Below are 20372 nucleotides of genomic sequence, written 5' to 3'. Positions count from 1 at the left end.
TGACTGGGAAAATGGGAGGGTGGGAGCGAGGAAAACCAAACGATTTGCTTTCTTTTTCTGGCGACCCAATGACCTTGAGGCCTTTAGTGATCGAGATTAATTGCTCTTTGCTATCCAGAGATAGCAGATATCGACGGAAACCTGGGGTAAGCCCAGAACCGGACCAGTTCAAGTTGCTCATTTAAATGTGTAATAGGCTCAGGATTGAATCTGATTGGTTCGCTGATTTGCAGCAAGTTAAATGGGGATTGCGGGGGCGGCAGATCTCCATCTCAAGGAGGGTGGGACATTGAATCAGGAGAATTGCCTGTTTGAGTAGTTGTCCAAGTTCATGTCAAGAAGTACAATCATCACAATTCTCCATGGTCGCTTAAGCAGTTGAGGTTGAAAGTTTCGTTTCTGTTTAGGTTGAGGGTATCGTGAATAGAATAGCGGCAAGCGCAAACGTGGCGCAGTTGCCAAACCCCGTATCGTTATCTTACTCGTCGCTCTCGCCCAAATAGAACACAGCTCGACGAAGAAGGAACGATCTGCGCAATACGGTTTCCAGAAACCCATCAGCCCATCTCAACAACACGAAATAAAATTTATCCCTTTCATCCCGTTCAGGCTCATATGAAAGCGCCCCATTCGGGTATTATTCTAGGTCTTGGCCTGCCTTATCATTACCATACATTTACTTGAGAGCTTGTCAATTAAAGAGTTGGAAAACGAAGCACCCCTGTATGCCAGGGGTTCTATCTTCTTTTCTGGTCTCGTGCGAGCCGGTCCCGTAAGAAAAGTCTCGAATAATTATTATCGATACCTCAAACTTCGTGGAAGGAGAGTCCAGGTCAAGGGTTCCTCGAAAGTAATTACCACAAGCTCATCATGCATTTGCGCACATACAATTGTGAATAACCTTGCAAGATATTCTGGCTTTGGGTCCCAACATGACTCTGCACCCCAGTCGTCCAGGAACCGTTTGCTACAGCCAGTCGGATTCAGCTCGGGAATAATTGAACCCTGGACTGGGCACCGGCAGAATGGAGTCGTTCCTTCGATTCTAGATCGCTTTTCCAAGGAGAAATGGAACAAGAGGTGAAGAAATCGAGTGACATGGCCGGACCGACGCTAATCAAAGGTCAATAATAGTTACCACTCAACTGTTCAACCTCATCGCGCATCCCCGAAGCCGGAGTCCTCAGCCGCGCACACTCGTGTCAGGGCTGAGCAGACTGGAGGTGCCTGAAAATCTGGAGCATCCCGAAAACTACAAGCAATCTACGGTCTGGGGAAATGGAGGAAACTCACTTCTGCTGAGCGATTTACAGTTTGTCGGCATTGAAAAGGCAGCCAACCAGAAGCCTTGACGTCTGAAACGGCTTTGAAGCCGTCCTACTGAAAGCCCAACGTGAGATAACAGGCATTATGCAGAGCATGCTTGGAGCCAATCAAGGCTGAATGATAAGAGTCGGTGTCTCTCTCCAAGCACGCCTAGTCAACCTCATCACCGACGCCACCCCAAAAAAAGAATACCGTACCCAAGAAGACCAAAGCCACATACACCCGCGCATTGCTGATGTAGCAAGTGCCAAAAAGAAGCGGCGGTAGAAGGGGCAAGACTTCCGCCTATGGCGTCGCCGCCCCTGGTTGGACAGGTCGAATAAAGAAGCTGGGCCGTCTTGCCTAGAATAGCATGGTTTTACTGGGGCCCAAGAAACGATTTGGTAACAGATCAGGGACAAACCGGAACCACCGAGGCTGTTGGGACTTCTGAGAGAGTCACAAGCACCAGGTTTCAAGCGGCTCTCGAAATAGCTGGGCTAAGAAGTCTGGGGCTCGCATCTACAGAGGGCTCAGGGCGCATGTTGGTATCTGGCATACCCTGTGTGCGCCTTTCGCTTCTTGTCTTGTCCAGCACGTACGAATGTGACCCGGGGATCCATGACAGGGCCTGAGCCGAACATTGTCACTGGTTCCTGGGGAATACAAGGATTTAGGCTTTGTCAATATCCACCGCATATTTCCTTTCTGTTATTGATGTTGGATGTGATGAAGAATGAATTAAGTCGAAGAAGGTATGTAAACAAGAACATCGAGCTCTACTGATGTGAATATTGCAGATAACGAACAGTCATGGATCTGAAAATCAGCCTTTACACATCAGACGAGATAAAAAAAAAGCTTTATCATTCAGGAATCCAACAATCGCTAGGCTTTTTTCCTTCTGTCACCCACTGCGAGGCACATGTCCCACCCAACCCCAGAATCTTTGCCCACGAAGGCGCGGGCACCATTAGATAGTCTCGATGCTCAAGAGTGGGAGAAGTTTGGGGGTTCAATTTCTGGGGGATACAAGGTACGGAGGTGCGTCGGGAAGTTGTCCCTATCTATGGTTCGCAACAGAGAAAACTTATTGATTCAACAAACGATATGAAGATATTGCTTCATTGTAACAGAGGACAAAAAAGAGGCATTTGATTTTTGGCAAATCAACAACGCTAATGACACACATGGCAGAAGCGCAATTAGCACATACGTCACAGCCGCGATACCTTTTGTGGCACAGACGTGCAAGCATACACGCAATTAACTCAACCTTTAACTGTTAATGGATCAATGTCGCGATAAGACGTTGGGTCAATTAGTTGCGGCTCACTGGGTCTTGTATCCCCTGATCAGAGTCAGGACTCCGTAAGCGGAGTTAAAGCAGTTGATATCCGCCTCCCATTGTCAGATAACTGACTATTTAACAGTATTGAGCCGGCACTGAGCCGAATTGTCGTCAAACGACGCCGTAAAAATCACCGAGCCAACCTCTCCGGGCCGGTGTTGGTTAGATAGGACGTCGATAAAAAAAGGCACCGCCATATGCCGCTGGCGATCCCAGCCGAGCGGCTGTGTCAAATCGAACAGACGTTCCGCACACCCTACACCCACCCCTCTCAGTTCACTCCGCCGAAGCCGCCCCCGTTATGTCATACGCATTCAGTGCTATCCAGCACAAGACGGCTATGCCCCGAGAGTTTCGTCAATGCCGCTCAATGGGTGCATTGTTTCTGAAAAGCAACAAATCGAGATTCAAGCAACGGGCAAGCGGGTTGTACCATAGCTCTACGTTGAGATGGACTGTTGTATCTTCGACGGGTTGGGAGACTACACTATGTACATTGTAGCGAGAGTTTACTCTGAATAAACAGTGGTTGTTTGTGACGACGACGTGCTGAAGAACAGACGATCCTTGGTAGAAATCAAGTATCTCCCCTGTGCATGCGACTTGAACGCCACCCCCCTCCCGAAGCCCTGCCTTGCACCAATTATGGTTTCTGACGATAGTCAACAACCCCACACCTCTGAAAGCCGGTAACAGCCACGCCCCTGCATCCGGCCGCAGGGAATCCTTATCTTTGGGCGGACGAGAGACACTCAACTTTCTTTGACAGCTCGAATCCGTAAACATAAAACCCGCCTTGCCCCGGCGTTCTAAATGTTCATTTTCGATCATCCTACACATTTCCGTTTAGTTGTTTGATACATTCGTATCTCAATACCATATCTCTCCCTTCAGTTTCATTTCATCCACAAAAACCACATTCACAATGGTTCGTTCCATCCACAACGCCTCTGGACCACTGTCATGTTGACTAACACGGATTTCAGGCTGCTCCTATTACCTCAAGGACGGAGACTCTCCAGAAGTTCCTCAAGCTTGATCAGAAGGGTATGATCATGGCTGAGTACGTCTGGGTTGATGCTGAGGGTGGTACTCGATCCAAGTCCCGAGTAAGTTTAAACTTTTCCTGTTGAACGTTGGCAATCGCACCTTCCTTTCCCAAGAGCCCAGGAATAGGACGGGCCGCACCCGCGTGCCGAAGGCGCGTGGCATCGGCCCCGGCCGATGTTATTGCGCCCAGGCAAGGAAGGAAGGAGCGAGGATGCGATACCCATTCAACGTCTATCAAATGTCGAATTGTTTACTGACCACCTCGCAGACTCTCCCCGAGCAGGACTACAAGCCTGAGGACCTTCCTGTCTGGAACTTCGACGGTTCATCAACCAACCAAGCACCTGGCGAGAACTCTGATGTCTACCTCCGACCCTGCGCCGTCTACCCGGACCCTTTCCGTGGATCTCCCAACATCATTGTGCTCGCCGAGTGTTACGATTCAGACGGTACTCCCAACAAGTATAACTTCCGCCATGACTGCTTGAAGGTCATGAAGACATACGCCGACGAGGAGCCTTGGTTCGGTCTTGAGCAGGAGTACACCCTGCTCGGTGCTGATGACAGACCCTATGGCTGGCCCACTGGTGGTTTCCCTGCTCCGTAAGTGTCCCAGTGCTTTATTTTACAATTGCCACTAACAGTATTTTAGCCAAGGAGAGTACTACTGTGGTGTCGGTACCGGCAAGGTTGTCCAGCGAGATATCGTCGAGGCTCACTACAAGGCCTGCTTATGTAAGTAAACTCTGAAAGGGAAAGACACGGCAGATGTTCGGTTTCCGGCTACGCCAGGTTTCTTAGCCGCACCGGCGAATCCCCAACACTCGAATCCCCGAACCGTTCTAACATCTTGACAGACGCCGGTATCCAAATTTCTGGAACAAACGCTGAGGTTATGCCTGCCCAGTGGGAGTACCAAGTCGGTCCCTGCACCGGCATCGAGATGGGTGACCAGCTCTGGGTTTCTCGCTTCTTCCTTCACCGCGTTGCCGAGGAATTCGGCGCAAAGGTTTCTTTGCATCCTAAGCCCGTCCAGTCGGGCAGCTGGAACGGAGCTGGTTTGCACTCGGTTCGTACAGCCTTTCTGGTCATTTTGAGCCAGAAATCAATCGATTCGGCCAAAAATTGAAGGAGTTATGCTAACTTTTATATTAGAACTTTTCCACCAAGGCCATGCGTGAAGAGGGCGGTATGAAGCTGATCGAAGAGGCGTTGAAGAAACTCGAGCCTCACCACGCTGAATGTATTGCTGAGTACGGCGAGGACAACGAGCTTCGCCTCACTGGCAACCACGAGACTGGTTCCATTGACCAGTTCACCTGGGGTGTTGCCAACCGTGGCACCAGCATCCGTGTTCCTCGAGAAACTGCTGCCAAGGGTTGTGGTTACTTTGAGGACCGTCGTCCCGCTTCCAACGCTGATCCTTATCGGGTCACAAAGGTTCTCCTTCAGTTCTCTATGGAGTAAAGCGTGTTTTTTTATGATCTAGGCGATTTCGTCTCATGGTTTATGGCGTGACGGTATGGGAAACTATTTGATTATATAGATAGCATGAGAAAGGGTCCTCAAGGGACCCAGTAATGACAAGAATCAGTGAAACAGTTCAAAAACTCTCCTCACCATGCACAATGTATGTTGAAGCCAAGCGATATCATTGAATGCAATCAGCACTGCACGACCAGAAACTGTAATTGTATAACATGTATATGTGCCAACCGTTGATCAGAACACCCTATACAGTCGACCATCCTTAGGAGAAATGTCGAAAATGCTTGTCTATCTCGACAGCAGACATGTAGTTAAATCAAGCATGCCCGTACCTGCCTCCTGACAAAAAAAGTCAATCGGTTACCCCGCGTCGCCCATCGGAGAATTTAAGGTTATTAATGCCACGCGAGAATTGGACCCACTAACCGTCTTGATCACTAAAGTTTGGGGAGGAGGTCGTGACACGACCTCCTCCTCTCCAATGTGCGCGCCTACCTATCATTCATGGCCCTGAGGGAGCGCTCAGTCACTTTAGACTATATATGGCAGTTTATTAACATCTTGCTTAAGATTGCTTGTAATATAGGACCTAACAGGTGGCAGAATCTCAACTTCCTAAGCCTTAGGGTATGAAAATAAGTAATCTAAGAAACCTGGTCTAAGTAGCATAAACTGAAATACTAATCTTATCTCTAATGCTTCAAGCGGCCAATTTATCAAATGCCCTGAGGAGGACTATGGACCTCACCCACATAGTATGATAGGACAAGCGTGGCAAACTACCACGTTTGGCCAACAATCAATGATACCGAACACAGCAAAATTCGCCATAGAAAGGAACGTATTCATAAACAAAATTGAAAATTCAACACTGAGTGGTGATTATTCGCTCCCACGAGACAAAGTAGCTTGGTGATATTGTGATTATCTTGCTCACAAACATACGAGAGTAAAAGACACACACATCAATTGCTAACAATGTGATTTAATAGTGATAAAGCAGTGATTCTAATAAAAGGCTAAATACAGGAAATAAAAAGAGAGAGGAGGAAGGATAGACCAGTGCTGCCAGATCGAAATGATTAACCGTAGAGTGATGAAAGATAATGTGCTACTTTCGGCACCATGCCAGTAGACCCATGGGAAGTTTGTGTTGTTATGTTTTGTGACGCCATGGAATACTTGGAAAACCACTGGGAGAAGTCTGACCAAACCAGTCTCCAGCTTCAAGTAGGACTCGTGTAGTGTTGACAGATACATTATGATAATGTTGCGTGGCTTGACTAGAGACGAGCGTCCACTGGCTGAAGGCTGGAGTACAGGAATTCGTGGGGCTTGTCTGTAGTAGTTTCATTTGCAATTTGTAGTAGTGTTGTTTGTTGGGACTCTGTTTGTGGTAGTTCTGTCTGTCGATGAAGTCGTGATATTTGAAGTGGCTTTGTTCAGATGTCTTCGATCTGAAATATATCTAAGCCTATCCGCCACGCTTCTGAATACTGCCGTTGAAGGAGGGTTTCAAAAACCGACTGTGTCGCTCTCTAAAACAATTGTGGTCGAAATGTACCAAGTGGCGATTCGTGATATAACATGGTTGGTGGTGCCGAGCTGATATGTACCTCTGATCTGTTAAACTCATATCTCTACAAAGATCGAATGAGTAATACATTTATGTACCTCTGATCATAAGACAATCCCAGAGTATCTGTACGGTCTTGGCGGAAAACAGTATTTGAGATTGTTTGCCCCTTGAAGTTCGGTATTTAGGTTGGTGTAACTGGATCTAGCCGATTAGGCCGGTTGTGAGTCTGTAACGCATCTTGGTCAGTTGATATGCTTTGTAAGGTCGCATAGTTCATACCATTGATGATGATTTCTCAGTCATGGTAAATATGTTGAGCTTCTGACTGGTCGCCGTGATTGTGGTCGTGGTTGTGGCCGTGACTGTGTCGCTCGTTTTGTCGTGTTAGCATGGTCCATCATTTCTGCCCTGCCCTTCACTTCCCCCTGCCTCTTGAACCCTTTTGATCTTCGCATGCCCCTTCGCACCTCAATTCTCTGCACCCACATATACCCGTTACCCAACTCACACTCTTCCTGCCCGCCCGTCACCGTCATCAACTTCTCGATTCACTCAAGCCATCCAGTTCATCTTTCCACCCCTCTGAAACCAGCAGTTTCTCGTTTCTTTGTAGAATCCATTGTCCTTTTCCAACCCATCTCCGGCTTCTTCTCGGTCTCAAATTTCCACTTTGTTGTTGTTCTTCCGTTCTTGTCGTTCTGTTACCGTGTAGTCTTCACCATTATCTAATTTCCTTCTTCTTCTCCCCTTCCCCCTTTTTATTCCTTTCTTTCTTTTTTGTTTTTTATTTCTCTTTTCTTGTTCCTCTCCTTTTCTTTCTCCCTTGTTTCTGTTCTCCTCCTCCTTCTCCCATTAATCATGAAAGGTGTTTGGCGGTGGAGGTACCTAATTAGGTATGGCATTTCATGTTTTTGTTTTCGATATATATGCCAGGATGTCTTAGCTGTTCCTCGACCGTCGTTGCGATTGCAGGGATTGAGTGTTGATATTCTATGGGTGATACATCACTTGATGTTTGGTCGTCAATTTGCAAGCCTCATATTCGATTGGGTCTGTGAAGTTAGTTGGATATGGTATGCAAGTATGATCAGGTGGTGGATTTGTTGTTTTATATCTGTCAAGAGTATCGATTTTCATGACTGTGTTTCAATTAGTACTTGTCCCCCTCTTCAACAAGAAGAAAAAAAGTCCTACCTATATGACTGCTTCAACTTGTAGTCATGCTTGAGGCCTTTGAAGTATCGAAGGGACTCGTGCTTCTTGTGGTGGCGAATGGTTTAGAAGTGACACGAAAAAGTGGTCTTGGTTGTTGTTCATTTCTGCTTCACCATCACATCTATCAGGAGGATATTTTGTCGTTAGTAGCTATCCGTGTACTTTTAGGTACATGCCTGTGTCGTGTGATTTGTGGCTGATTGGCATCCGACTTCTGAACTTCGTCATTTTCACTGGTAAGTAATGGCGGACAATATATGCCAGTTACACTTTATGATCTGTAGCGACGCTGCTTACGATCATAATGGTGATATATTGCACTCCTTGTAGTTGAATGAATTGTGAATCAGGCCTGTTATCTGTTGGTTTGTGGCTTTGCTTCTTGTTTGCTTGGGCGTACTGTGGTTTGTTGGTAAACTGGACAGTGATGTTTTCGAAGTGGCCCATTTCTTGATCCATCCACTTGAAATGGAATGGGGGTCTTTGAATTTGATAATTAGCATGTAATAGGTCACTAGTCGGCAGGTAACTCACTTGGAATATGGTGGAATATGTATGTGGCGGAGTGCATGCCCATGTGGGAGAGGCATGATAATTGATTGCATCAGTTGGCAAGGCGAACGTAAACGATTGTTTGACTCCATCTCCGATGTACCCTGTTTTGATATATTGCTCCATGATCTCAACCTCGACTTCAATATACGAGGTAGAGTTTGGACGGCGAGTTGTGATTGTATTTGGCATGTACATACTGATGGCTTCAGAGTTTGAACAGCGTCTTGTGATTCGTATGAAGTTTGTATGGCTCAATAACCTTTCTTTAGACGTTGAGTTATGAATTATGTGAAGAGTGTCGTGGGTAAGCTGGGCGGTCTGAGATCATGTAGTAGGCGAGGTTCGAGTTGTGGTCGGGCAGACGTGAGTTGTGGTTGTCGTTAGAGCAGTCGGCAGGTAATCTCCATAGGAATCGGGCAAATGTCTAGGGTGTGATTATTGGATGCGCTGGCTGAGTAAAGCAACTGCTGTCACCTGGCAAGGAGGGCGATTTGCAGAAGGCTCCCTCACACATTTGGTGCTTGTCTTGCATCCTCCGCTCCGGCGAAAGCAGCATAATGGCTTTGCCGTCCCCGTCCCTTATACCTCACAGCGATAAGAGACGCCCCGTCCCCCATGTCTAACGGCAATGGGAGACGTCCCATCTAAGTCCATAGTCTGCTTAACTATGTCTGACTTGCGTATGCATCGGGTTGCCAATCCGGTCACAAGCACACCAACTAGTTCTACCCAACCACTTTCGTGTGAAGGGACTCACGCACGTCACATTGACGGCCAATCCAAACTCTAGCTCTGAAATACTGTCGGGAAGGCAACGTTTTGCCAGACAGGAAGAGCTCTATTCAGCGCTTTAGGCTGATATATCAGGCATCCTTCAATAGCGAGCTTGCGCTCGATATTGGCCACAAGATTCGCAGTCGGAAGACCATAGATGGAATCCGACGACACAGATCCTGTCAGTAGCATAATGACAGTCTCGATCAACATAGCCAATGGAGCCATTTGACTATTTCTTGGCAGGATTGCCACACCCCTTGGAGACTTCCGACTTCGGACGGCATTCTGCATACCGCCGAGCAGACCCTCGTAAGGTACACGACTCAGCATCTGAGTACCCAAAGGCCTCAAAAGTCTTCTCCAAATCCTCGGCGTCTAACCAAGCCATGAACTCAAGGTCCATCTGGTTGTTGGCGTCGAGTCCCAAAGTGGCACCTGCTGCTAACAGCCGCGTCTCTTGTTCCAGACGCTTCAAGTCTTCCTCAGAGAGGTCAGACATGTCGCAGTCACAGAACTCCTCCGATTCAGTCTTAGAATTGATACCCTGCATTGCTACAAGGCCATCCAAAATCTGGAGATCTGAATCGTCCAACTCAAGATCAGAAAACTCTTCCGCAGGCTCTGCGGCGTCTTCGTCACCCGAGTCGACGACCACGTCATACTTGGCGCCGAGAGCTTTTTGTTTCTTAAAAAAAAACAATTGTTGGTTGCAGTGTTGATGGTAGAGAAAAGAAAATCTTGGTGTTGTGCACTTATTTCTGTAGAGCTGGCTGCACCGTCCAGCGAAGGAAGGAGCTCCCATGGTGGAAGGAGGCCTCAGGGGCAGCGATGCACAGCGGGAAGGTGCGAACTTGCTGGACGTACAGCCATAGAAGGAGCAATAGGTTCCCATAGCCATCTCCCCAACGATCCAAAAGAACTATTTTAATTTCTACGATTCTCTTCTTCATCCTTCTTATCCTCATTAACCTTCTGGATAGACAAATGCCGGTACATTGCATATGCTCACTGTTACTGTTACCATCGGCTCTGCAGTCTCAGCCTCCCGTTAGTCTTGAAGAGCTCCTACTTGTAGATAATGACATAATTCAGGCTCTTGTTAGCTTTGAACGCGGCTGCAGTGTTCCTCGTCTTCCTTCTCAGGACAGTTGTTGATGTGTCACTATTTGTGGCAGTAACTGCACTTCTTGTCGGACACTGGATGTCGGAACTTCTTGTGGGATTTGCCAAGGCTGTCGTCGTCCTTAGGGAAAAGCTCCAAATCCAACAAGAGGCTCAGGTTAGGGAGTAGTTGTGATACACATGCAATATATCGGAATTTGCCTATCAAGCTGGCTGAGGAGGAGAAGAAGAAGGATGAAAAAGAGAAGCCCAGCAAGGAAGAGAGCAAGAGCTACAGCTGCCACGAAGTTGAGCATCTTTCCCACTAGTACAGACACCGAGACCAACAGCATAGATTTCGTCCAGGTTTAGAAGACAAAGGTAAATAAACTAAGAACTTGCCTAGTATTCCATAAATTGATGTTTTTCTTTCATCCCTTATCGTATTGACAGCCGAGTCTCTTGTTGTCCCCGAATGGTCTTCAACATTGCAGAAAACCCATCACTCCTTGTGCAAGAAACAAAATAGGCTAGTCATTTTCCTACACCATAGACACAATATCAGGCTATTTACGTTTTATATCATAAGCTTAGGTCTCGAGTCTTCTGCTATCCTCCAACGAGTTCACACTCTATGTCCCCAGTGTTTCTGAAGGGAGCATTCTTTAGTTGAGTGTTCAGTCAGCTGTGCAGCATCAAGCCCCTCCCTCTTCTCTCTAGGACCTTGGAAACAGAAAGAACCTAGATGAACGGTATGGGCAGTGTTTCCCCCTGTTTTGTTTTCCAAGGGAGACTCCGTACGACCTTATTTGACTAGTATGTACTGTAGCTTGGGCAGTACTGTATGTATTATGTCATTGGAGGCCTAACAGGCGTAGGGTATTCTCAAGTGATTCGAGAAGAAGAGTACTGGAGTTATTTTCGGCAAGGAGAAAACTTACTGTCGAACCTCATGTTTGCACATAAGGTTTTACCTCTTTTGCCTTTTCTCTTCTTCTCATTTTTGCGAGGATGGTTCATCAACTCAACAATATCCCTCTGGCTTCACTCTCTAAACTTACCTTCTTCAGTTACTGCGGATTGAAGGACACTATTTCTGCATTTCTCTTTGTTTCAATACATCATTCCCCTGTGTCTAATATTGAATATCCCGATATCGAGATATTACGCTAGATCAAATTCTCTACAGGCTCTGATCTTGATGCGGAATCGTAACGTACAAGAGGGTTCCACCCAGTGGGTAGCAGCAATGTTAAACCCCCTAAGTCTTACGATATTAAAGAAATAGTCTAAAAAGAATAGTCTAAATAGTCTAAGCATCTAGTAATTTCGTTTCTTATGCTTTCAGGCGTCGATATATTTGATTCCTTGAGGTCAACATACCTGGACATGGAGTAAGTGGGCCGTACGGATATTTCCTTAGATAACTGTACTTATCTACAGTGGGGCTGGACTTTTTTTCTTGATGCTTCAAACAGGACCTCCCTCAATCTTGCTCGATCACCTTAATATTCATTTGATACCCCAAACTTCAAGCGCAATGGCTCCCCTGGAAGAATCTGGAGACCAGTTCTCCGTGCTTCCTGTCAAGATCCCCGCGACATCATCTTACCCAGAGACCGCCATTCATGAGATTCGCATACGGAAAAATGCACCCAAGATCCCAACCGCCAACGATTCGCGAAGTCTATTCCTTAAGAATATTCCCGTGGACAGCACAGAACCTCACTTTCGCTCAATTTTTACGCAGCTCGTAGGCGCCGGCCGATTCGAGACCATCACCTTCGAGAACGAGTCGCGCACAGCATTGGTTGTTGATCCTGAGCAGGCCACAAAGGTTGCAGGTTTCGCAAAGAAGAGAAAGCGAGGAGACGTTGAGGCCGAAGAGAGGGAGCGCGAGGAGGAAGCTGCGCAACTACCGCAGATCTGGTTGCGACGTGTCCAGCGCAGCAGTAGCACAGCAGTTGTGCTTCTAGCAGATGAGAAGAGTGTGCAATTGGTCCTCAAGGCTATTACGAAACTACAAAAGAACAAAAAGTATCCTACATGGGGTAGTGATCTGTCCGACGACGTCCCTGATCTCAGTTCTGAATGGATCGCATCACATCTACAATTGTCGCGCGTTGACAAAACTGCGACACAAAAGGCTGTACACGCCTTCTTTACATCATTCAACCGCAAGGAGAAGGAAGCCGTCGAGCTGGCCAAGAGACTACACAACGAGCCTGACGAGGACGGTTTCGTTACAGTGACTCGCGGCGGCCGAGCAGCTCCCGCCAGCCGAAACGAGGCCGAGGAAGCCAAGCGCAGGATGATCGAGAGGGAAACCAAGAAGAAGTCGGAGCTCAAGGACTTCTACCGCTTCCAGATGAGAGAGCGACGCAAGGCGGAGCAGATGGCTTTGCTGAAGAGGTTCCAAGACGACAGGAGAAAGGTGGATGCGATGCGGGAAAAGCGAGGCAAATTCCGGCCAGAGACTTGAAGTTGTCTAATTTAAGGGTTATTAATGTAAGTCACAGTCGAGTGTTTTACTTTTTTTCTTTCATGATGACGTCGCGGGGCCATCGAAGCATGATGGGGTAGCGAGACCTCTGGCCTCCCATCTGGGTGCCGAAAGCGACCGCGTAACAATCTTCTCAATTTTGTCTGAAACGAACATTTTACTTTTGTTATTGAGTCTACTGGCGAATCACCGCTGATGAGATTAGTTATCCGTGTTACATATAAAATTTGAATGTCCACATATTCACAGGACTGATTCAAATCATCTCCATATTGACACCGAAATCGCGTATCTGCGAGTCAACATACCTAGTCACTCGTGGTGGTTACGCCATCATAACCCGACGCAGGGTTTTCCATCCGCCGCTTGGATCAACAATGAGCACGCTCCTACCGGTTGCGTCGGATCTTAGGGGTCCTCGAGGCCAAGTACGGATACGTTGGGCAATAAGGGCGAGGCTTTCGGGCCTTTGGTTTCTACCCAATATTTTTTTCTTTGTAACACTCTCGGGCCAAGATGATATCAAGGCGGGCAATGCGGGGTGTACCCTGTCAAGACAAGGGGAGAGATGAAAATATAGATTCAGGCTTCAAAACTCGATCAGGGTCCACTATGTTTGAGATTTGTTTAAGTGACTATCTATTGTGTCATACTTTTGGTTCGTGTCGTATCGTGTATACAGGCATGTAAACAAAAGCAACAACCTGGCCAAGTACACCATCACCATACATCATGGCCGTTTTTGTGACCTTGTTACTGTTGTCAACTGTTGATATAAACATGGATGTTTGTTTGGTTTCACCCCATCATGATCCTTCGAGAAGGCGTTCTAGTCTCACGGGTGGAACTTCGGCCCAGGCGATGACCCTGAATAGAACTAGAGATAATAATGTCTTGTAATAAGAAAACGTCTGCGCCTGCATTGCCACCTGTCGAACGTTGTCTTGCTCTAGGTCTACCTGTCAAAAGGATGACCCTGGCTGGCCGCCATCGCTCAGGCCCGCCTCACTTTTCCGTACTTCCTATTGGTTCGGGCATTGTTTACTTTTTCCCCCACATAGCAACCAGCTCTCCCCACCACAACAATTAAAGCAGAGCTTGTATACCTACCTTACCTTAGTTGGACTACAGGACCAAGCCAAGCTTAATTAATTACCGATGCGAAGAGATTGGTGACAAAAAGTCATCATTCAACCTTCAACTTTTAAAGGGGCAGTCGACAAAGGCTATGTCAGCTCCTCTCACACCACAATGATCGATACCGACAACCTTCGCACAGCTTCGCTGTACATCAATAACCAGCTTCTATCCAGAGGCCTACTTCGCGATGGTCAGAGCATCGAATTCGCCGGCGTGGCCTTTGATGGCCATGACGCCGCAGCTACAATGGGACGCATCGTGAGCGTTCTAAACGATTTAATACTGAGAAGAGACGTGCGTTGTCCCCTATAAGTCTCAGTATCCAACTAACACTCCTCAGCGTGATGCAGAGCATCGCGAATCCCTATCGACGACTATGCGTACCTTGCGCGCCGATAATCTCAAGCATACAAACGACATTGCGCGACTTACAGAGAAACACAACGAGGCCAAGAGGAAGCTCGACATCGCAGAAGCTTCCGAAGCCTCACTCAAAACCCAAATGAAATCCGCCGACGCCACCATTCGCGGGCTGAAAGAAGAACTTACCCGCACAAAGGGACTCGTCGCCCAAACGCGCGCTGCATGTGCGACAGACGTACGCAGAAGAGATCGTCAAATTGATACCCTTAAGAAGCAGCTCAACGAAGCTGGACGCGCGCGAGGAGCCCGAGGCAACCCCGTCGTGACATCTATTACCATTACAGGCGATATCGGCGATGAGAGGTCCTCAACACGAGGCGCTAGCACGTCGGCAGAGGATTACGACTTACACAATGAGACAAATGCTTTCCTGGCAAACCTGGCACAGAATCTCAGCGAAGAAAACGAGGCCATTCTCGTGGTGATGCGAAAGACGATGCAGAAACTCCGAGACATGAGCGGTTGGAGTAATGACAACCAGGATACCCTTGTCACTCAACAGCAAGGATGGCAAGACATGGCTACAGAGCTGGACTCTGTACTGGACCACATGCGAACTATCCTAACGAATCCCTCGTTCGTACCTATAGAAGAGGTCATGGTTCGGGAAGAAGAGATTAGTCGTCTCAAGGATGGATGGGTCAAGATGGAGAGTCGCTGGACAGAAGCAGTTCATCTCATTGACGGCTGGCGAAAACGCATGGCTGCCAACGGACGGCCAATCTGTGACGAAGAGCTTCAAATGGGACTACGACTCAGTCCTGTGAGGGTGAGAGACGTGGAAGAAACAAGACACGCCTCTGGTCTGAGACTATCAGCGGTCGCTGAGGAGGAAGACGAAGATGTGCGCATGAACTCGCCATGCCCATCTCGCTGCGCCCCAAGTGTGCAGCTAGTTCCAGAGTCAGAGCCGGAAGACGACGATAACGCCCATGAAAGCGATGCCGAATCTGATTACGACGTACCAATCGAAGATTACGATGTTGACGAGCCTAACGTGCAAATCCTCCAACAATCCACCGCCGCGCCCCTTTACCACCGGGAACAAGAATCTTCACCACTCCCTGAACCCCCTCAACTAAGTCCCCTGAAGGATTCCGCCTCTGCAGGAAACAGAGGCTCCCACCGATCCAAGCAACCGGGCAAGAGAGACTTTACCACGATAGCTGAAGAGGACAACTGGGATCTCCCCATCGAGACAAACCCCATTCCTATACAGTTCAACCCTGATGCTCGAGACCGGGTTCCGTCAAGCTCATCCCTTGAAGAAGCGCTCCTCAGATCATCTAATGCTGCTCCCGAGGCACCCTCTACACCAAGTCGACAAGGTTCGCAGGGCAGCGACCAAAACGACGCAAACCAAGGCTCGCCCAACCGTTCACCTCGCCGAACCGCATCTCGTCTTCCTCTCCCTAGGAACGTCGAGCCTGCTCCTCAACAGAGTCCCCTCACAATGGCCACCATCGCTGCCAAACTAGCCGCTTCAGAACGTGAGGCTGATGCTGCTCGTGTTCGGGCTAAACTTCGTGCTGCACGAAGCACCCGCGGTGTCCAGAAACCCAAAATCGCCTCATCCCAACCTGAACCCCAAGCTGCTGATCCTCCAGCCAAGGAACCAGAGCTTAAAAGAAGCGATGTTGAGAATGTGGATCCTGTAAAGAGGGATCCCATACCGGCTGATGAGTTGAAGCCTGAGAAGCGACGCCGTGCTCGCAGAACGAGCAAGAAAACGTCACGGCGGAGGAGCACGCTAAGTCCGTGGGAGCTCGAAAGCTTGATGAATGGAAACGTACAATAATAAATTGTCTAATATGTCGAAACCTGGAAAGCCTAGTGGGTAGCAGAAAAGTTGGCCTCTCAAGTCTTAGGGTATAAAATGAGTACCTAGTCTAAGAAGACTAGTCTAAGTAGGTAACATAAGCTGGCCTAATAATTCTGGCTCTTATGTTCCTAGCGGTCAATGTTTCTGATACTCTGAGGATAGCTTATGGCAAAGGCCCGGCGTTTGGTGCAGGGAAGGAATCATGGGGCCAAGTCACTACTTTCATTTAGTTTAACGAATACCATTCAAGAAGGGCTTCACGTGGAAAGGAGCAAGTTTCAGAAAACACTAATGAATTCATACGTAAGGACATCTGATACAGCCTTGTAAGATGCCGTTCCCTGTAAGAAGCAATTATTGACCACCAAATTGGGCCGCGAGTATGACTAAGTCGTAGCAACCCCCAGACCATCCATTCCTTGGGCACTTAACCCGAACTCCCAAATCAAAATACAAAGCATGATGTGATCTCCTAGCGGTAAAACGTAAAAGCATTCTTTACCTGGTTAAAGGGCAGGGGCTGTGGCAATGAGTGCTGACATGACAGCAACACCACCAAGCGTAGCATATCCTACAACCTCGGCCATACGACGAAGACGCTTGGGCGGCGAAGGTCTGCTGCGTGCGGCCCTTCTGGGTGACAGACATGCGGCCCGTTGAGTAATCAGGGGGGGCTCGTCGGAGTCGATAAGCTCTTCCTCGGCAACGAGCTCAGAGATTTCCTCAGCCTTTCTCTTCGAGGATTTGGGGGTTTTGGTAGGCTCGTCTGTGACCTTGGCTGCTTCGTCCTTGTTGCTCTCTGAGGCGGTGGGTGCTTGCGCTGCATCCTGCAGCGTACAAACTTCTTCGTCGTCGTTTTGCGTAGTCATTGGGTGGTCCAATGTATCAGCGACGGGCTCGTCAACGGCAGAAGTCTTCTTGCTATGCTCCAAATCGAACGCCGCCGAACCATCCAGGGTAGACTCTGCATTGACGGTCTCTGGCTCAACCTGGCGGAAAGGACCTTGAGTAGTTTCGAGGAATCGAGCGCAAGAAGATGTCAAATCAGAAGAGGGCAGTGGGACGACAACTCGGTCGCCCTGTAGGGATTGTAAGTTACTGAACAACTCATTCAGTTGTTGCGTGTGGTCAGGCGGAGTAGCTGGGATGTAATCCAAGGGCCATGGAAGTTTAGCTCCAGCACTCAATACCTTGTTGACTTCCCTGGCAGCAAAGAACTCCGGCTTGCCAGTCTTTCTGCCCATAGTCTCAACTACATCATTAGGCGTGTCGATTGTATAGTGAGATTGCTTTCTAGTCAATTCAGCGATTGAAGGTAGCGGACCAGGTGTTGGCAAAGATTGCTGAGGAGGCTTCCAGAAGTCGTTCGTCTTGGAGTGGTTGGGTTTCAAACCTAATGGTTTGCCGAACGCGGGCGGGTTGAGATCCTTTGTAGTTTCTTCGTCAATGACATTGATCTTTTGCTGTTGAGGGGTGCCAGAGTCTGCACTTGAGGCTTGTACTGAGATGCCGCCGGTTGTTTTTGCGTTGTTATTAGCTGGAATGGGCAAACCGAGCGTGTTCTCTGGGGAACGGTCAAGATAAGTCAGGTAGTCGGGTCTCGCCAACATACCTTCCTCGAACTCATCCTGGTCGTCAAAGCCATCGTCTGCCGACTCAGAATCGTATCTGTCATCGACGTCCATATCGGATGAAGACTGCGAATGAGCCACTGGGAAGTCGTCGTCTGTACCCTTGAATGTAGACTGGTCCACGTGGGAGTCTTCTCCCATCTCCTCATCTTCGCCGTCGTACATATCACCGTCTTCATCCTCATCGGTCCAAAATCCAATATCTTTGGGAGGAGTGAAATCGTCGTTAGAGGTCGGACGCTCTTTCAATGCAGGCGGGGGCTGAGAAGGTGCAGCATGTGGGCTAGGCAGCAAAGATCGATCTTCGTCGCAGGTCAAGTCGATCGGCGAATCGTTGAGGAGTGATGCCCCAGGGGCAGCAGGGCGGACTTTTTTCGCGTGCAGCATCTTGCAGCTGTTTTGTACCTGATCCTCGTCGCTGCTCATGTCTTCGAAGTCGTCAGGTACACGGAAACAGTTTCCGCGGTGCGCAGGGCTAGGATATATGTTAGTTGCATAGTATTTAAAATGAATCAGATGTACATACTCCAAAGATCCGTACTTGAGAGTGGTCTCGAGTGTTGTGGGTGGGTATTTTTGCGTGCCTCTATCAATAGAAGTGCCAAACATAAGTTTGTCTCCAGTCGAAATTTCTGCCTTCTCGTTCAATTTCAGGAGGATATCGTTCTTATATGTACCGTGGAGAGAGTCCGTGTCCATTATATAAACTTTCTAGAAAAAGAAGGAGTCAGAGGCCATGAAAAGTTTAAGCTGTGATAAAAAGCTTACCTGGTTTTCGGCGTCGAATACAAGAAGGGCATGCTTTCGGGACATGACTGCCGAGTCAAACCATGCGTTGAACTTGCCTGCTTCAAGAGATGACTTTCTCTTGCTTGTTCTGCCGATTTGGATTGTGGGATTCTTCTTTGTGAGAAAAACATGACGTTTTTTGAATGTAAAGTCTGGAGGAGGATTCACGCTCGAAAGCGTGATCAAGACTGCAAGCATAAGTTAACACAAGAGGCTGGAGAAGCATAGTTGAGCTTTACCTTCGTCGCGATACTCTGGAACCGCCATGTTGATTAGGCTTCCAGATACACTTTGTGGATAGGTTTGTATTATCTTGTTTGCGTATTGCTGAGCGTCTTACATACACCTGGCCTGCAGGGTCAGGAGTGGGTACGCAGTGATAAAGCCTAACGAGTCGTAAAGATCAAGAAAAGGAAAAGAAGAAAAAGAGTCGCGATGTTTGTGGAATGAAGAAAAAGGGATAAGAAGAGGAAACAGTTGAAAAAGAAGAAGAAGAAGTAAGGTGCAAGGCAAGCAGCATCAAGGTGATCGGAGAGGTGCTGGCAGGAAGGACTGGGGAGGTGAAATAGAAGTGGGGCAACAGTGTAAGGCACTGCCGTATCAGGCAACAGGTGACAGGCAGATAAGCGGCTTATCGGAGCTAATGGCACCTGGCACTGGCACCTGTGGTGGGGCGAAGAGTAACCCCGCTAGATTAACCTTGATGTTCAGGTTACTTGGTAATGTTTCCAGAGTGAAAAAGAATCTCAAGCTGGACAGACATGTGCAAAGAAGGTGAGTTGAAAGTTGCAGATTTTGAGTATCTCAAGACCATTATACTCAAGGTTGGAGGTGCAGGAGTATCACTGACTCAACCCTTGGTTTCAGGGTCCAAGTAGTCTCCCTTTAATGGAGTGGATCGCACTGTGCCCGCGCTACCGAGATATCTTGGGCTACGATCGTGGAACAGGATGGCAGAAACATCGTTAACGAGTGTTGCCTTTACAAGACGTTATTCGGCCCAGCCATTGCTGAAATACCAGATGTAATTTGTCAAATTCTCCGGATATAACTATCAAAGGGTCATAGATGAAGAGATCGAAGGCTTGAATCGTATCAGAATTGTACACACTCACTGTATCAGCCACTGTCGAGCTCAACATGCCCAAAAATGACCACATGACTGTCAGTATGGAGCGATGGGCTCCATTACAAACCCCGCGTCTACAATCATTTCAACCACTGCATCATGGATGAGATGGATACCGGCGATAAGCCAAAAAGTCCTTGAGTACGGTACTGTGTGTCGTAAGCTCGGTTCCCATTTCAACCCCCCTCGCTTTATCATGCGCTTGTCCTCGAGCCTCGAGGTAATGAGGGGTTGCCTGTCTGCACTTCTGGCGGGAACCAACATGGGTACTGTGAAGGTTGTCTGTCACTCAAATACACTACTGCCACCTACATGAGGCAAGCTGCCTCTACAATGTTAAACGATTACGGTTTCCGTAACAGAATTTGTTATTGTGAGGCAGCCAAGAGCTTATGGTGTTACCATCAACTTCGCCAACAAAGCATCCTTCCCAACATCATACCCCTCGCTTATTCAAGCTGTATTCCGGCTTCCATACCTTGATTTCTGTGGTCATGGTGTAACTAATCTCAGG

The 20372-nt window shown here is 48.1% G+C and overlaps 5 protein-coding genes across 5 annotated transcripts, besides 2 other annotated features; 3 read left to right on the top strand and 2 right to left on the bottom strand.

The window, feature by feature from the left end:
• Nucleotides 1-3581: 3581 nt before the first annotated feature.
• FPSE_03607 (uncharacterized protein) lies at nucleotides 3582-5173 on the top strand (the record flags this gene model as incomplete). The annotated part of the gene is made up of 6 exons (XM_009256726.1): nucleotides 3582-3584; nucleotides 3643-3765; nucleotides 3975-4309; nucleotides 4359-4441; nucleotides 4564-4775; nucleotides 4862-5173. 6 exons carry the CDS (start codon nucleotides 3582-3584, stop codon nucleotides 5171-5173), a joined length of 1068 nt encoding a protein of 355 aa, XP_009255001.1.
• Nucleotides 5174-7502: 2329 nt separating this feature from the next.
• Nucleotides 7503-7623: a repeat region.
• Nucleotides 7624-9329: 1706 nt separating this feature from the next.
• Nucleotides 9330-10190, bottom strand: FPSE_03608 (uncharacterized protein; the record flags this gene model as incomplete). Its single annotated transcript, XM_009256727.1, has 3 exons — nucleotides 9330-9549; nucleotides 9614-10005; nucleotides 10185-10190. 3 exons carry the CDS (start codon nucleotides 10188-10190, stop codon nucleotides 9330-9332), a joined length of 618 nt encoding a protein of 205 aa, XP_009255002.1.
• Nucleotides 10191-11961: 1771 nt separating this feature from the next.
• Nucleotides 11962-12903, top strand: FPSE_03609 (uncharacterized protein; the record flags this gene model as incomplete). The annotated part of the gene is made up of 1 exon (XM_009256728.1): nucleotides 11962-12903. One exon carries the CDS (start codon nucleotides 11962-11964, stop codon nucleotides 12901-12903), a length of 942 nt encoding a protein of 313 aa, XP_009255003.1.
• A 1272-nt stretch (nucleotides 12904-14175) lies between these two features.
• Nucleotides 14176-16285, top strand: FPSE_03610 (uncharacterized protein; the record flags this gene model as incomplete). The annotated part of the gene is made up of 2 exons (XM_009256729.1): nucleotides 14176-14358; nucleotides 14405-16285. 2 exons carry the CDS (start codon nucleotides 14176-14178, stop codon nucleotides 16283-16285), a joined length of 2064 nt encoding a protein of 687 aa, XP_009255004.1.
• Nucleotides 16286-16815: 530 nt separating this feature from the next.
• On the bottom strand, nucleotides 16816-18996 carry FPSE_03611 (uncharacterized protein; the record flags this gene model as incomplete). Its single annotated transcript, XM_009256730.1, has 5 exons — nucleotides 16816-17873; nucleotides 17922-18415; nucleotides 18467-18651; nucleotides 18709-18917; nucleotides 18969-18996. The coding sequence occupies 5 exons, from the start codon at nucleotides 18994-18996 to the stop codon at nucleotides 16816-16818; spliced, it is 1974 nt and encodes a 657-aa protein (XP_009255005.1).
• A 181-nt stretch (nucleotides 18997-19177) lies between these two features.
• Nucleotides 19178-19227: a repeat region.
• Nucleotides 19228-20372: the final 1145 nt, after the last annotated feature.

This window comes from Fusarium pseudograminearum, chromosome 1, assembly GCF_000303195.2.
Source record: "Fusarium pseudograminearum CS3096 chromosome 1, whole genome shotgun sequence".
NCBI classification, from domain to species: Eukaryota; Fungi; Ascomycota; class Sordariomycetes; order Hypocreales; family Nectriaceae; genus Fusarium; species Fusarium pseudograminearum.
This window is presented reverse-complemented; position numbering and strand designations above follow the sequence as displayed.